Source organism: Muntiacus reevesi, chromosome 2, assembly GCF_963930625.1.
Source record: "Muntiacus reevesi chromosome 2, mMunRee1.1, whole genome shotgun sequence".
NCBI lineage: Eukaryota > Metazoa > Chordata > Mammalia > Artiodactyla > Cervidae > Muntiacus > Muntiacus reevesi.
The window spans coordinates 158,085,527-158,102,090 of NC_089250.1; the positions used below are offsets into that span (position 1 = coordinate 158,085,527).

Sequence of the window (16,564 nt, forward strand, 5' to 3'; positions counted from 1 at the left end):
CAGGGCAATGAAGGACAGGAAGTAGTGAATCATTTTTTGCTTTTAGTGCTGCCAGAGGAAGCCAGAGAAGATAAAAGGTTTGGCCTGTTCCATTACTGGGGCAAATGATTGTGTTTCTAGGTCACCATGTTAAACTGAGATCACCCCAAATGGCATAAACACTTGCTTGGCAAGATTTTTCTTGTTTTGGTCGCAGCGAGAAGCAAGTAGGATCTTAGTTTCCTGACCAGGGATCAAACCCACACTCTATGCAAAGGAAATGTAGAGTCCTAACCATTGGACCACCGGGAAAGTCCTGGCATGATTTTATAAGAATCTCTCTAAAGAGTTGTCGTGGAACATCCTTCCCCCTGTTTATTTTGTCAATAATTTATCTTCAGACTGACGATTTGGTAGCTCTCATGTGCTTCTATCTCTGAAGAAAAATGCGATCTATGTTGGTGAAAGATGAGGCTGTTTACAATTTAATTTATGTGTTGCACATCCACGCATTCTTCACTGAAGGCTACCCTTGTTAGCTCTGATAACTTCCATTTCCTCTTTGGTCATCTGAAGCTAATTAGAGATGCTGTTTATTACAGAAGTAATCAATAGCTTTCTACAGTAGATTACATAGAATCTGACCTCTATGCAATTAGTCCAATGTAGATACACAGATACTTTAATTAAAACAAAATATGCTCTGAAGAGATATGTTTTCACAGATGACTGGAATTCCAAGTATTTCAACACATTTAATGTGTTTATTCAAAGTACGAGTCTTTATGAAACCTTTCACTAATCGAATTTGTTTGATGAATTTCCCTTGAAAACATTTTGAAGTGAAAAAACTTGGTATTTAGTATTATATATTTATGTTTATTAACATTTGGATATAAATGTACTTCAAACACCAACAGAGCTAAAAGACTATGCCTTCATCTTGGGTTTAACAGATTTCCCACCCTGGTAATTGGATTAATTCTTACAAGGCAAAGGGAATCATCTGTCGGCAAAGGGAATCAGGATGAAATGGGCACTGTGGATTTCCTCCTCCATCCGCTCTACTGATGTCGGAAGAAAGCCAACGCTTCAGACACTCTATTGGGTGGAATTTCCTCGCCTCTGTTCAGCTGCAAAGAAACATGGCTACTAGCACTCGATCCTTGTAGATTTCAAATCTCACCATTTCAACCAGACTTCAGAAGTGCACTTTCAGGGCTATTCACGGAAGGAAGAGAATGATGGAAGAGACGTGCAGTTAACAAGTCAGATGCCTTATATCCAGAGTCCCTGTTCTGTGTCTCTGGGCCAACTTATCTCCATGGACCTAATGGTGACTGTGACCCTCTTGATCCCCCAAACATTTTTTCTTTTTTACAGAGTCAGTCACAGTCTATCACGGAGGATACAGAACACAGTGCGAGCAGATATCTGATGACTTCAGACCAAACCGATCCACAGAGTGGCCAAGCCATCACAGTTGAAAGTCAAGACAATCCTTAGGAAAAGAGCTGTGTATCCTGGGCATGGATCTGCTTCCGAAGACAGGGCAGCACGTCCTGTCTCCTGGTCCAGTCAAAGCTGCCATTGTCAGGTAACATGAAAACCAAGGTCCTGGTTTGTGTCAGCTGGCAAAGGTGCCATTTGTAGAGTTTGCAGAACATTGACGCGTGGCCACCAGTTTTCCCACAGGTATGCACGCTTGTGTTTCCAGAAATGATAAAAGACGATGCTTGCCTGCTCTGTTTCCTGCTGCCTGTCCACAGTAACGTGATGCAGAGCTTTCTGCTAAAGCATGAGGATCCTCAGAGTCTGCTGTTGAAGACCTGTCTTCGAGAAGTCAACATCGGAGCTAATGCTACTTATGAGAGGACAACAAGCTCCATGTATTTTGTATTAAACCACCGGTAAAAAAAAAAATGAAGACAATATCATTACTTTCAAAATATAGAAAGTCAATAGTTGAAATCATTTAGTAGTAAAATTTTTTTCTACATATAACCTCATACATGTAAAGATTATTAGCATGATGCTTCAGCTATATTTGACTCTTGTTAGTGTAAGGGCTTCTCACTCAAGTAAGGCTTCGGAGACTGTCTCAATGCTCAAGGTTCTGTGAAGTCTCACACGCACTCATTCTCTATTTTGACTAGGAGACAGACACTACATTGGATGTGGCAGGTATTTTTTTTGTTTTCGTAAGAGAGTGCAGAGCTGTTTACTGTACATAAACATCAGTGTGGAAAACGCTAATACATATAGAAAGAACACTGGTACAAGCTTGTTTGTACAAAGTCCATCAAGATTGTCTTGATGAGAATCTTCGCTTTGTGACAAAAAAAAGTTTGGCCTCCACGTACCATTGCCGTGGTATGGTCATGTCATCAAAAAGCAAACCTACTCCAGGAGATATAGAAGATTCTTTAGGAATACTGACTCCTTCTCTAGCTAGTCAAGACCAGAGTGAAACTGTTAAAAATCATCATCCTTATCAGGATCTTGAAAGCCAAGGCTCCAGTCCGCTTTATAGCCACATCAAAAATAAACCATCCCTTTACAATCCAACATGCCCCAAAGCCTTCTGAGTGTGGAATGTAGCACTGTATCGGGGGATCCCATATAAGCCTTAAGGATCACAAGAAGCTTTCTTAGGAAAAAAAAAAAAAGAAAGAAAGAAAAAAGTTCCAGTAGGATGAAACTGTTTTAGCAGTGTCTCAACTGAGCTCCTAAAACTGGAATTTCGGATATACAAGAGGACAGGAAACAGATAACTTGGTTTTTGTCTTTTTACAGGTCCATATGGTTCTGTAAATGCAGCTACGATGCTTCGGCCAAAGATAAAGACAATAGGGTTGACAGGGCAGTTACCACCAGGGCCAGCAGTGGGCTCAGACCGCAGCTTGGAGGAGCAGCCATTGATTTTGTGGTTATGTGGCTGGAAGCCCCAGCGAGACCATCCTTTTCATAATCACGCTGTAAGAAAGAATATTTTCATTATCACCCACTGCATGTGTTGTCCTATCACGGCATATTTTAGCTGCACTCTTTCTCTCTCCGAACCCTTCCCCCAACTAGCTATACGGTTTACCAAAGCCAACCCAAGATTTTTACCCCTGCTCCTAAGATCAACCATCAGCTGCAACACGGAACCATTCTCCCTTTGGGTATCACTGACTGAGGAGCGATGCTCGCTCGCTCTCTCTATCATGAAGGAGGGCAGAAGGATCACCTCAGGAAGCCTGCCCAGGCAAGCAGGGGTTCACGTAGAGATGAGTCACAAACTGCATTGGGGCCTGGCAGTAGCCTTTCCCTCCGCTGGCTGGTTCAACCCTGGACTTTACAGATGGAGGATTTGCCCTGCTTGTCAGAGTCCCAGCCGGGACCCAGGCTCCTGGACTCTCAGTCAGCACAGCTGTTCTTCCCCAGGATGGACTCCTTCATCCCCATCCCTAGGACCTGCTCAATCCCAGAAAACCACATTGCCACCATGAGCTATAACTGTAAATTGGGGAGGGTAACGTGGCCCGCATTGGCTACTTCTGGGTCGCTGTGAAAGTCAAAGGAGCAGTCTAGGGGACATCTGGTAAGCAGCAAGAGGTGTTATGTATCTTCTCTGTGCCGGCTGAACTTATGTAACTGTGGTCACAGAGGTTCTCATGGTACCGGGACAATGGTATCTGTGCTGGTCCAGTTCTGAGATGAGGATCCCACACTTGGCGCTTGCTTTGTACACCAGGATCTGCACCTGGCTCCAAGGGCAGAGGGACACCAAGGGAGACTCGGATTTTTTCTGGGCCTGAAATCTTGTTGTCTTTGAGCCCTTTCACATCAGACCCTGTTCCAGGGACCTGAAGGCTCTGTTTCTAGATTCACGGAGACTCAGAAAGAAACAACTTACATCAGAAAGACAGAGATGGGTACTGCCTGATATGTTGGATTTCAGCTTCTGTGCCTGGGAAAAGACAAACACACAATTATTCATACATACTATGGAAGAGCTGGAGAAGGAAATGGCAACCCACTCCAGCATTCTTGCCTGGAAAATCCCATGGACAGAGGAGCCTGGCAGGCTACAGTCCATGGGGTCACAAAGAGTTGGACACGACTGAGCGAAGAAACCAGTTTGGAAGAGTAGTTATTGATGATCAACAATATAAGGCCATGTCATTGTTAGAAATATGTGAGTCACAACCATGAGCCCAAATATAATTAAAATTTTTCTATTAATCCCGTAAATAAAGAGATAACAGGTAAAGAAAATTTTAACGACATTTTCTTTAACTCAACATATTACCATCTCAACATGTAACCAGTATAAAAGATGATTAATGAGATACTTTTCTACATTCTTTAAGTCTTCAAAATTTGGTGTGTTGGACAAAATACACCTCAGTTTGTACCCGCCCCCTCTCAAAGCCACTGCACAGGTCACAAAAGAAAAAAGTTTTAAAGTCATTTACAATCTGTACTCATTTATAGTTGTGAATGTTAATGTTTATGAAGTGCCTTCTAGGTAAAAATGTTGTAATAAATATTCTGATTCATCAGTAAAATAGAGATAGATCTTCCTGAATCTTGTGTATTTGTTCATTTGTGTATTAGTTGTTCCAGTCCACAAACAGTTACTGAACAATTTTCCAGGGTTGGGCATATGACAAAAAGGATGTGGTCCTGGGCTCATGGGCCTGCCTTCTGGTGGGTAAACCACTCAGCGCTGGGGGCCTCAGGCACAGGGCAAGGACCCTTTGACAGGTCCCTTCCAAAAATCGTGAATGGTATCACAGACCCCAGATCTGTCCATCTTAAAACTGCTTCCTGGGCAGTTATAAGTTCCTGAGTTGTGAGGGCTTTAAGCTCCCTATTTTCTCACAAATGGAACAAGTTTCCACTGGGTTTCCACCTGAGAAATTGAGTTAGAGGAAAAACTCCATTGCTCAATTATAATAAAAACTGCTAACCCAATACAGCTCTCAAGTTTTATAAAGGAAAACAAATTAGAGAGCAGAGATGTTAAGTGACTTATTCAGGGTTACAGAGTGATCTAAGTTGTAGAGTCAATATTTAGAATACAGGTCTCTGAAACTTCTGAACGGAATCGTGCTCTTTCCTGTTTTCCAGTGTTTCTCCCAGAGATCCTAGCATGCTTGACTCTTCATGTGCTACTTACTTGCCTCCCAAATCCACTCAAAGAAACCCTCCTATACCCCTCCCCCTGAAACTAGGAGCCCTTTGGTAGCAAAAGAGAGAGTTCATTTGCCAACAGGATGGCCCTGGTTAAGCATCACACCTGAATCTAGGAGCATCTGGGCAACCAGTTCTGTGGGGATGCACTGGCAGGCTGCCTGCTGCAGGACAACTTTTGCGACTTGCTGAAGACATGCTAGGCTGAGATCATGTTATATTCACACAAGGAGTAATTTATTGACCATAATGCTACTTGGGAGGCATCATAATCTTTACCTATATTTGCATATGCCAGCTGTGAATATGAAATCGAAACCTTTAAACAGGCATCAAGAAAAAGACACTGTGAAGCACCCCTGGGCTGTTCAAAGGTCACTAAATGTTACATATAAGAAGATCAGAGGGCAAATCAGAAGAGGGATGGAGCCTTCCTCAAAAGCCTACTTTTAATCTATATTAATAGCAAAACTGGTCCACTGCATTGTAACCTATAGAGAATAATATGTAGAACTTTGCACATTTTATTTCTGCTCAAAGCTGTAATTGTGCCAGACACCAAAATGGCCCCAAAACATCACATTTTGTCTTTTCTTTTCTAGGCGGTAATCTATAAAAGACATAAAACCTTGCTAAATACCTTTGCATAAGTAAGAAGTTCACTAAGACATCCAACTCTTTGCAACACCATGAACTGTAGCCTGCTGGCCAGGCTTCTCTGTCCATGGGGCTCTCCAGGCAAGCATACTGAAGTTGGTTGTCAATTTCTACTCCAGGGAATCTTCCCAACACAGGAATCAAACCCATGTCTCCAGTATCTATCTGCATTGGCAGGCAGGTTCTTTACCACGAGCGCCACCTGGGAAGCCGCTAATCTGTAAGAGACAGAAAGCCTTGCCCAGGGCCTTTGCTTAACTAAAGTGTTCACTAAAACGTGCAGAGAAGGCAGCCTGACTTGTCTGGGACACATTAATCCTTCCATTTGCTTCTGTGCTTTTGTCACGGTTAAGCTACACCTCCGTGTCCTAGACTGCAGTGCCCACTAAGAGATCCAAGGGCTGGTTGGGCTTCCCTCCTATTTTGTTCTATATGATGAGCAACAGACTGCAGTGTTTTTCTCTTTGTTTGCACCATCTGAGAGACTCACTGGCTACATTTCTAAGTCTGTTTAGAACCTGCTGATGTATCAGAAAAAATGCCCATCTATATTCCCTGATTGTGAAGGGGCTACCACCAACGGAGTTTAAAAGGTCTTGGTGCTGTGCTATGCTTAGTCGCTCAGTCCTGTCCAACTCTTTGCAACCCTGTCGCTACTTTAACTAATTTTCTTAAATGGACTCTGCATTGACACAGGTAAATTTTGGTCCTAAACTAGTCACTGAGAGTTCAACTGTGTACAGGATTACAGTTGTACAACTGGGTAGACATGCCCTGGTCTAAGTTCCCAGGCTCTTGCCTTCTGTCTGAGAATGGTTAGAGACCAACTCCAAGCCTGTGAAGGCTCTGGGCTCTTCTTCCCTGCAAGACGGGCCTCTTGTTGGCCTCTGTCTAAAGCAAATAGTCAACTTCTGGCCGTGTCTCCCTGCAGCCCTATGGCTTCATTAAAGCTAGAGGTAGCAACTTCAAGCTCATCTGGCTTCAAGAACTATTCTGTGAGCAGAACTGGATGAACTGCTGAGGAAAAGTAACCATGTGCCACCAGGCTTCTTCTGCAGAGTCTCTGAGAAAATGCCTTCTCTCCTGTCAAACCCATGACCAATCCACAGAAGCACTCAGCACTCCAGAAGCTTAGCAGTCCATGTATGCCGGCTTCTAAATACTCTACTTATATAGTGAGTTGACACTGCTTCCCATTGAGAGGTTGGGGGATCCCGGAAACCCTCACAACCTCAGAGGCAGGGCAGAGAAGACCCTGAGTTCCACCAGAACCTCATGAGAACCATACTAAGATCTGTGATATGATTAGGAGGCGGAGGGCAGATAACACCTGCATAAACGAATCAGATTGCACACAGACATGAGATCTTTTAAATCCCACACCAAACCTGGGCTGGAGGGCCAGTGGTCTGCTGCTTGGACTCAATGGTGTCAGCTGGGTGTCCAATGCCTCTAAGGGTTCATAAGCTGCAGATGGAGGGGCAGAGCCTGGGAATTTACACCTGTGCATGCCTAGCAGCTTGCATGCTTATAATTCCTGTATTCATTCTGAATCCTTCCTGAGACCACTAAGGGTCAAAAATCCCCCTACGCATATCCAGAGCCCATTTAAGAAAATCCAGCTCTTGAAAGTCCCTTGTAGAAGCCTGAGCAATCTGTTACTTCCACCATGAAATTAAAAGACACTTGCTCCTTGGAAGGAAAGCCATGACAAATCTAGATAGTGTATTAAAAAGCAGAGACATCACTTTGCTGATAAAGGTCCGTATAGTCAAAGCTTTTTCCAGTAGTTATGTATGAATGTGACAGCTGGACCATAAAGAAGGTTGAGCACTGAAAAATTGATGTTTTCAAATTGTGGTGCTGGAGAAGACTCTTGAAAGTCCCTTGGACTGCGAGGAGATCAAACTGGTCAATCCTAAAGGCAACTGACCCTGAATAGTCATTGGAAGAACTGATGCTGAAGCTCCAATACTTTGGCTACCTGAAGCGAAGAGCCAACTCATTGGAAAAAGACTCTGAGGCTGGGAAAGATTGACGGCACAAGGATAAGGGGGTGGCAGAGGATGAGACTGCTACATAGCATCACAAACTCAATAAATAGGAGTTTGAGCAAACTCAGGGTGACAGTGGAGGACAGAGGAGCCTGGCCTACTGCAGTCCATGGGGCCGCAGAGTTGGACATGACTTAGCGGCTGAACAACAACGACAACAATCCTGAGTGCTTTTTAAAACATCAGCTATCACTGTCTTACTAGTCATATCTGATAAATGAAAACAGATACAATTACAGGGCATCTCCCACTTTTAACTATTACAAAGATAATTTACATATCTTGAACATGGACTCAGTTGATGAAAACTGGGACAGTCCCAGGAAAACTGAAAACAAAACAAACCAATAAAAACTTCTGAGACCTTACAAAGGATAAGGTAAGGTAGAAGAAACTGGGAGAGCACCATTTCCAAGTCCTAAACTGATAAAAGCAGGAGTGTAGTAACGGAACGAGTTCCATCTGCCAAGCCCTGCTTATTAAGAAGACAGAGGACTTCCCTGGTGGTCCAGTGGTTGAGAGTCTGCCTTTCAATGCAGGGGACTCCGTTCTATCCCTGGTCTGGGAACTAGGATCCCATATGCCGTGTGGAGCAGTCAAAAGAAAGAGATATACAGGGGCCCAAAATAAAGCTTGACTAGTTAGATCTATCTAGACACCAAACCGTACAGTTTGTGGCTTTAAAATATGATCTTTTTTTTAAAAGAGGGATACAAAAGAAGAGAATGAATTTCAGTTTTTCTAAAAGTCAATTTTAACCACAGTTCCAGCATGTTGGAAAATGAATTATTTAATCTCTTTTATGAAAGAGGGTTTCATATCACCTAATTCATAGCTATGTGGTTATGAGAGAAGCCTCCAACTTGGGGGAAACAACGCCACCAAAACACGGGACCACAAGGTTTTCATCTTGAGACAGTGAACAGGCTGCTGGAGAAACCCATCCACAAACCAGTAGCTTTTCTCTCTTTCTGGAACTTGGTCTTTAGGCTCTTCACAACCCTTATCCCGTCAATAGTCTTATAAAACTGTCACTGGCAGTAATCCCCAAGTCAGGCATGTCACGTAATAGAATTTCCATGTCACTGTAATTGGAGCCAGACTCCACCAGTCCCTGGCACTAGAGGGTTAATAAATGTATTAGATGCTATTAATCTCTGTTACCTGGAGTCAGACGATGACTCTCCTGCTTTTTAACCCTGTGATTAGCATTTGGAAAGCCTGTCTGGTGCCGACTGCTTTCCTGTTCAAAATGCTCAGACATACATAGAGTCCAGAACTCTTTGTCAAGCTAACCCATCAGGCACCGCATGCCCCATGCGTTCTGGCCACAGTGGGCTCTCCCAGAGCCTTGGGTGGGATCAGGCTTTGGAGTTGCACACTTGCTCTGTTTACAAAACTGGAGACTTAATAGCATACCCACTTGCAGCTTGGCTTTTGCTGCCCCAGGACTAGTGTTTAATCTTGGGTTTTTAGGCAGCTGTCAGCCAGCAGGGCATGAAACATTTCTCTACTCTCCTCCATGTATAAGAAAAGCCAGTTTCTGCTCTACCTCCAGAAAATAAAACTGGAGGAAGTTGCTCAATCCAATAGCAACAGATTGCCCAGGCTGCAGCCAAATGGTCATAATTAATGATGCTTCTGGTTCTTTTCTCCCTTGCTTTACTGATTAGAGAGATTTGCTATATTAAGAACCTGTTTGCTTAATGACAGAATACAAGCAATAAACAGAGAAATACACAGACTGTAAAATGCAATCAACTTTGCTCTCCAGCACTCACTAAATACCGAGCTGTATCTATCACACTTGTCAATACCAGTTTATCAGCATACGAGCCTCTTCTGCAGCACAAATTGGACCGTTGCTAGGGAAAACCATCGCATGAGCTCTTTCTGAAATAATCCAGAACTCAAAGCCACTTCTCAATTTAAATCTGCACATCTTATATTTTTCTCATAAGACAAAGCCTAAGAAGGCTGTGTACCTAATTTGAAGGATAACAGAGCAATCAGTTATTACTTTCTCATTTTTCACACTGCATTTTAACAAAATGAATTCACCTGATTATAGACATTTATGGGTACACCTTACTATGTAACAATTCTGTATGTGCACGTGACACATATTTGCCCAAATTAATTTCTACACACACAAAGAAGACAGAAAAAAGAAGCTGCCTGCCTAGTGGATCTGAGCAAAGTAATGGTCGTGTGCCCAGTGGCACACTTCTCAGCTTTTCGGATTTTGCCTGTTGACTTTGGGAGAGGCAGGAGATGTTTTATTTCTGGTCAGGTCACAAGCAGTTGGCCAGCCTTTCTAAAATCCCTGTCCCTGTCTGTTTTGAAACTCACCTTCCGGATGATTTGCTTTTGCTACGAACTTGGTAACAACTGCTTGCAACCACTGGTCTGAATAATGTGTAGTCAAGTCAGCGTGTAAAACAAGTGGACACATGAATAAGGCCTGCTCTGAGCCCCTGGGTTTGGGCGTTTGTCTTTCAGAGCCTGTGTTTGGCTGTTTCCTCCAAGCTGATTTTTGCCAGCCGCATGGGTTGGAAGGGGCGGAGGGTCTGCGAGGAGGGTACTAATGAGATGGGAGTGAAATAATTCTTGGGCAGCTTTCCTACCACGTCTCGTCTACCTACTCCCTCCAAGACACTGTGTCTGCATATTACCTGAACCTCAGCCAAAAGGCTTTCATTATATTAAGCTCTAAGAAGACCTTATAAAGATGTTTCACTCAGTACAGGTTTCGGAAGGCTCACTGGGTGCCAAGTCTAGTTAGTCTGGCAGACTCTGGGCAGGTTGAGGCCAGTCATAAGAAGGGGGTGGGGAGAGGACTGGAGGCCTGAAGGCATACTTCCTCATCCCAAGAAAGCATAGGCTCAGATCCCAGTTGGGCTGTTCAGACAAGGCCTCCAACAACCAGAGTGCAGTGAACTCACTGCATGAGTGAGTGTGTGTCTGGGTGATGTGGATTCATGTTCTAGAGTCTAGAAGGTATTGGAGACTTGGTACCTGTGGGTTGTTCCAAGTTTAACATTGCAATTTAGGTTGAGCTTAGAGCCAAGCCTGAGGAACTCCCCTGGTGGTCCAGTGGTTAAGACTTGGCCTTGCAATGCAGGGGGCGCAGGGTCAATCCCTGTTGGCATTAGTGGTAAAGAACACACCCGCCAATGCAGGAGACATAAGACATGTGGGTTCAATCCCTGGGTCGGGAAAATCACCTGGAGGAGAGCATGACAACACACTCCAGTACTCTTGCCTGGAGAACCCCATGGACAGAGGAGCCAGGAAGGCTACAGTCCACAGGGTCGCCAAGAGTCGTACGTGACTGAAGTGACTTAGCATGCACGGCCAAGCCTAGAGTAGAAACTTTCTAACCTGACGGCCCTGGGGGCTGGGCCCTTGGTCATTAAAGAAATTAAGTTAAAGAGCAAAATCACTAAATGACTTTAAAATTACACATTTGTATCCATTTTTTAAAATTTAGAAACTCCTTTTTAAAATCACTGCGGTAAGAACACTTCACATGAGATCTACCCTCTTAAATTTTTAAGTGTACAACACAGCACGGTTATGGACAGTCATGAGGTTACACAGCAGGCCTCCAGAACTTACTCATCTTGCATAACTGACCCCGTGTCCCTGCTGAACATCTCCTTATGCTCCCCTCCCTAAGCCCCTGGAGACACACATTCTATTCTTTGCTTCCATGAGTTTGACTATTTTAAATACCACATGAGAGTGGAATCATGCAGTATTTGTCCCTGTGATGGGGATGTTTCACTTATCATGAAGTCCTTCAGATTTGTTCACATCATTGCATATTGCAGAATCTTATCCTTTTTTAAGGCCAAGTAATATTCCACTGCCTGTATTGTATCAAACATTTTAATTTAAAAATTGAATGCCATACATTGACTGATTTTTGGATACATAATCAAGGCCACTTGGAAAAGTTTTTTAAAAAGAGTTTACTGACTGGAATTCCCTGGCTTACATTCTGCCTAAGCTACACCTATCATTTGTAATCTACAACATCCAGTTTTCATTTCTTTAAAACAGAAATGACTTCTGTTTGATACCCACCAAGGACTCTCAGTGCACAATTTCTCTATATTTAAATTTTTTTCTCAGTCTTTTATTGTTGTTTGGCCTACACCTAATCCAAAACCATTTTTAAATGGAAGTGGAATTTAAACTACATTGTAGTCAGCTTATTTAATTAAAATGTTCAGTGGTTAAGTCGTGTCTGACTCTTTGTAACCCCATGGACCCTCAAGGCTCCTCTGTTCATAAGGTTCTCCAGGCAAAAATACCAGAGTGGGCTGCCATTTCCTTCTTCAAACAAATAAAAATTAAAATAGGTAAGCAAAATACCAAATACAACAGCACCTAAAGGTTTGAGAATAAATGATCCTGAATCTTTTAAGCTTGCATCTCCACTGGAGAAAGCAAGGGGCCCAGGTGAGCAGAAGGAGAGAGGCCCCTAGTGTGGGGCATTCAGCCTGCCTTGGGCATCGGATGTTTACAGGGGGATGGTGGCGAGGTTGGCTCATGTGGTGAATTGGTTAAATGTGGGTCAGTTAGAACTTCTAGAACTGATTGAGAACTCTAAATTGAATGATTTAGAACTCACTCCTGGTACCAGCTTGATTGATATGGTATGCTATAAAGAACACAGGTTAGGAAGGTCCTGTCCTGGCTTTTCAACCATCATCTATAATTATAATAACTGCACCCTGCTGTCCACTTCACAGAGTTGTGAGAATCAAATGTGATATTCGTGTTGGAAGTGCTTTTAAAAATCCAAATTGCTGTTGATGATCTCCGAGTTCTTCTATGGTCCCTATGCTGAGTGTTCTCGGATTCAGGCAGGGGTGGGAAAAATGCAAAAGCTTCAGCTAATTTGCCTTGTGAACGTGATATTGAATAGAACTGGCTCGTGATCTTCTGTGTTTCCTCGGATTTAAAAATGAATGCGATGAAAGAGATACAGTCCTGTAAGATATATCAACAGTCCTCCATTAGCTAAGCAGTCCCTCGGGCTGGCCTGTCAGTCTCCCGCACACCATAAAAGGATGTCTGCAGCCTGGCGCTTGTAATTTAACACTAATGGCAGGATGGCAAGTAGCGCTGTGTGCAGACACTGTCTACAGCAGGGAGCTTAACGCGGCACTCGGCCTGGCCTTTCTTCTTTCCCTAACTTCACTGGATCATCTTACATCTATTTCGCTTTCCCCCAAGTTGGGGCAAACACAAGTTGGCAACTACATCAGAGAACCGGGTGTTTTCATTCATGCTTAACTTGCTTGATTAGTAAAATATTCAGACAAGAAGCAATTATGAGCTGCATTTTAGAAAATTAGGCCCAATTAATAGGAAGATTATGCCAAACATTGCTTGAAACACACGTTTTGGTTTGGGGTGGGGTAGCTTTGTAGAGCCAATCTTCAGTGATCATGGTGTAACAGTGACTAGGGGGAAAGCCCCAAAAGGAAGCATTTGTTTTCTCAAATGTGCATTCAGAAATGCAAGTGTGCAGAGAGCAGCAGAAAAGATTCATCGTGGTCCCTGATGAGAAGTGCATAAAGCCAATCTCATCAGACACGCGCCCTCATCACCATCAGATAATATTTATTAAGCCTCTCATTCTCCTGGGCATTTATGTGCCGCTGAGAGTGGCCCTGTAATGGTTCTGTGACTTATGGTGGCAACTAAGGTTTGATATAAAACGCCCAAGTCTGGAGACAGAACAGACCCTGGGCTTTTGTTCACTTGCTGGATGGGAAGATAGAGCATTCATGGGGCAGCAAGAAACAAAGCAAAGGCAAAAAACTGAGAAACTTTTTTTAAAAACTGTGCTTTTAATAGCCAGAGAAAAATGTTCTAGAAAATAGAGGAAAACCAAGTAGACTGATAGTGATAATGACTGTGATGATCATGACTGCTACTCTTTAAGAATAGCCTCCACTGATAATGTTTCCATCCACAGGTTACTGAATGCTCTCCAAGAACTCAAATATTTGACTTTCTGAGGGGGGCAGTCCCCTTTGGTACAGATCAGGACACAGGGGTTTCAGAGAGGTTGGGACCTGCCCAAGTTTCCCCAGCTCTGAGTGGCTGTCTTGAGATTTGAATCTCTTTGATTCCCAATGTAAAACTCATGTGTATTAACTCCATGCCAGACAGGGTGAACTGAAGTTTTAAGTCGCTCACTCGTGTCTGACTCTTCGCAACCCCATGAACTGTAGCCTGCCAGGCTCCTCTGTCCACGGGATATCCCAGGCAAGAATACTGGAGAGGATTGCCATTTTCTCCTTGAACGGATCTTCCCCACCCAGGGATAGTCAAACCTGGGTCTCCACATTGCAGGCAGATTCTTTACCATCTGAGCCACTAGGGTACTCATTACCTATTATCACCCATATTCCTTAAATCAACCCTTAGAATAATAAGGGTAAGACGCCTGGGGTCACACAGCCAGCATGGACAGAGCTGGCTGAGGCAGCCTAGAATCAACCCAAGGGATCAGAGGTCAAGCCAGGCCTGGTGGGTTTTGCTCCCCCAAGACCCCCCAGAGGTGAGCATCTGTCAGGTCACACCTAAGGTCCCTGAAGCCAAGGGGCAGGCAGGGGACAGGTGCCCTGGGGGAAAATCCTGCGATGTCTTCTCAGTGCCCACCATCCTGAGCTCGCTCTCTAGCCTTACCCACGATGTGACTGGCCCTCAAACAGGAGGGAAGCAGGGGAGGGGAACCCTTCACTGAACCTCTCCCCAAGAGAACCAGAGCCATTTTCCTCCCACAAGTGAGCTCCACAGCTCAAACACAGGCACAGTCTATTATTCAGGGAAGCACTGTTGGTTAGAAGTCCTAAGGATAAAAGGTCAGTAGGGGATACAAGAAATTGGATTTATTTATAGTATGCGATCTAAGTGTGCTCAGAGGTATTCTTGTAGGTTCCCCAGAACAAGAGAACATATTTATAGCCAAGATGGTGCAGACGTCCTATTCCTTTTTATTAAGCATGTTTATTACCCAGCAATTGGGTTAAGCAATTGTCCAACTGCTGAATTACTATCCCTCTGATGGGCCGGCCTCACTGCCCTCTGGACCACAGGGGCTGGTGGCCTGATGGCTTTACCCAGAATGCATCGAGGGGGCCTACTCTTCCCCTCCCCATCCTTAAGTGGTTATTCTCCCTTTTTGAGAAAAGTAGCAAAAAAAAAAAACAAACCAAAAATGTTTAGGAGAACACATCATAAATGGGTGACCATGTGAAATTATTTCAACTTGAGACCCACTTCCACAGGGTCCACATCCTGTACAATGCCCACGTTCATTCCCCAGATTATTTTGGGATAAAAGTCACTGAATGGTCCCTCCGTAAAGGCTCCTTCTGTCTCATGGTCAGCACAGACGAACCAAGAGGATAAAATAATGATATAAACAGTTACTGAGCTGGAGGCTCAGTTACTATGCTTAAGAATTTTAATTTGTTTAATTATCACAACCCTCCAGGTGGCCTGCACATTACCCCCATATTACAGACGATGAATCCAAGGACTGCGGAGCTGACACTACTGTCTGCTGCAGTCCACAGGAAGGCCGGTTTTATTTTATTTTATTTTATTTTTTATTTTTTAGTTCTACCAGTTTCTTGCTACCAACCCGTCTCCCTCTACCCTCGTGCACACACGATCAGTCATGGAATCCCGTGGACTTCAGCCCGCCAGACTCCTCTGTCCATGGATTTTTCCAGGCAAGAATACTGGAGTGAAGGCCCAGTTTTATTGTAGCAAGAAGTCTGGTCGTTCAGTATTTTCTACTTCGAAGCACATGGCCTCTTTTTCCTAAAAAAGCAACTTTGAGAAATAACCATGCCACTCTTGATACACCATCTGCATGATCCCTTGTCCAGCATTGGCATGGTCAAGGTTTCAGGTATATTACCTGAATGTGAACTTGGTTTGGGAGAAAAAAAATGATGGCCTTGCCTTGACTCTCCAAAGGAATCCAGAATTATTAAGTGATACGCTCCCCTGGTATAACATAGGGGTTGTCGAGTGCTGGGGTGGGGAATAAGTGCAGATAGCAGCTGAAGCCTGGAGCACATGACTGTCCCTGGGCAGCAAGAGTGCCTTTCAGCTGTGGCATCAATGCTGAGATGACCCTGACCTGCCAAAAGGTATCCAAATGCCACTGGATAATGGACAGCCTTATGTTGTTCCTAAGCAACACCAAATTTCAACTAGAAATTCTCTGGAGCTGACTAAGAAGGGTGTATCATCTAGAGCAGGGGTCGCTGGTGGCTCATTGGTAAAGAATCTGCCTGCCAACACAGGAGAAGCAGGTTTGATCCCTGGGTCAGGAAGATTCCCTGGAAAAGGAAATGGCAATCCCATTCCAGTATTCTTGCCTGGGAAATCCCACAGACAGAGAAGCCTGGTGGGCTACAGTTCATGGGGTTGCAAGAGTTGGACATGACTCGGGGACTAAACAACAACAACAATCAACTAGGGCCCTGAGTGTGAGATAGAAAAGGAGATAAGCTTGCATCATTTCCAGGTGATGCAGAAGATGGGCTGCAGTCACTACGGATGACCACTCCCCTGTTTACTTCTCAGGTGGGCGGTTCAGAGTCAGCCTCCCATTATTGATGTAACAGACATGGCTGCTTACAACA

At 44.0% G+C, this 16,564-nt stretch overlaps 1 protein-coding gene across 2 annotated transcripts in view; it reads right to left on the minus strand.

The window, feature by feature from the left end:
• Positions 1-837: 837 nt before the first annotated feature.
• GFRA1 (GDNF family receptor alpha 1) overlaps positions 838-16,564 on the minus strand; it is a 228,668-nt gene continuing 212,941 nt past the window's right edge. For both annotated transcript variants that reach the window (XM_065920124.1, XM_065920125.1), the window contains exons 9-10: positions 3,881-3,934; positions 838-2,955 (exon numbers count right to left, since the gene is read on the minus strand). In XM_065920124.1, the coding sequence (XP_065776196.1) occupies positions 2,800-2,955; positions 3,881-3,934 (210 nt within the window). In that variant the 3' untranslated portion in view covers positions 838-2,799. The remainder of the gene's footprint in view (positions 2,956-3,880; positions 3,935-16,564) is intronic.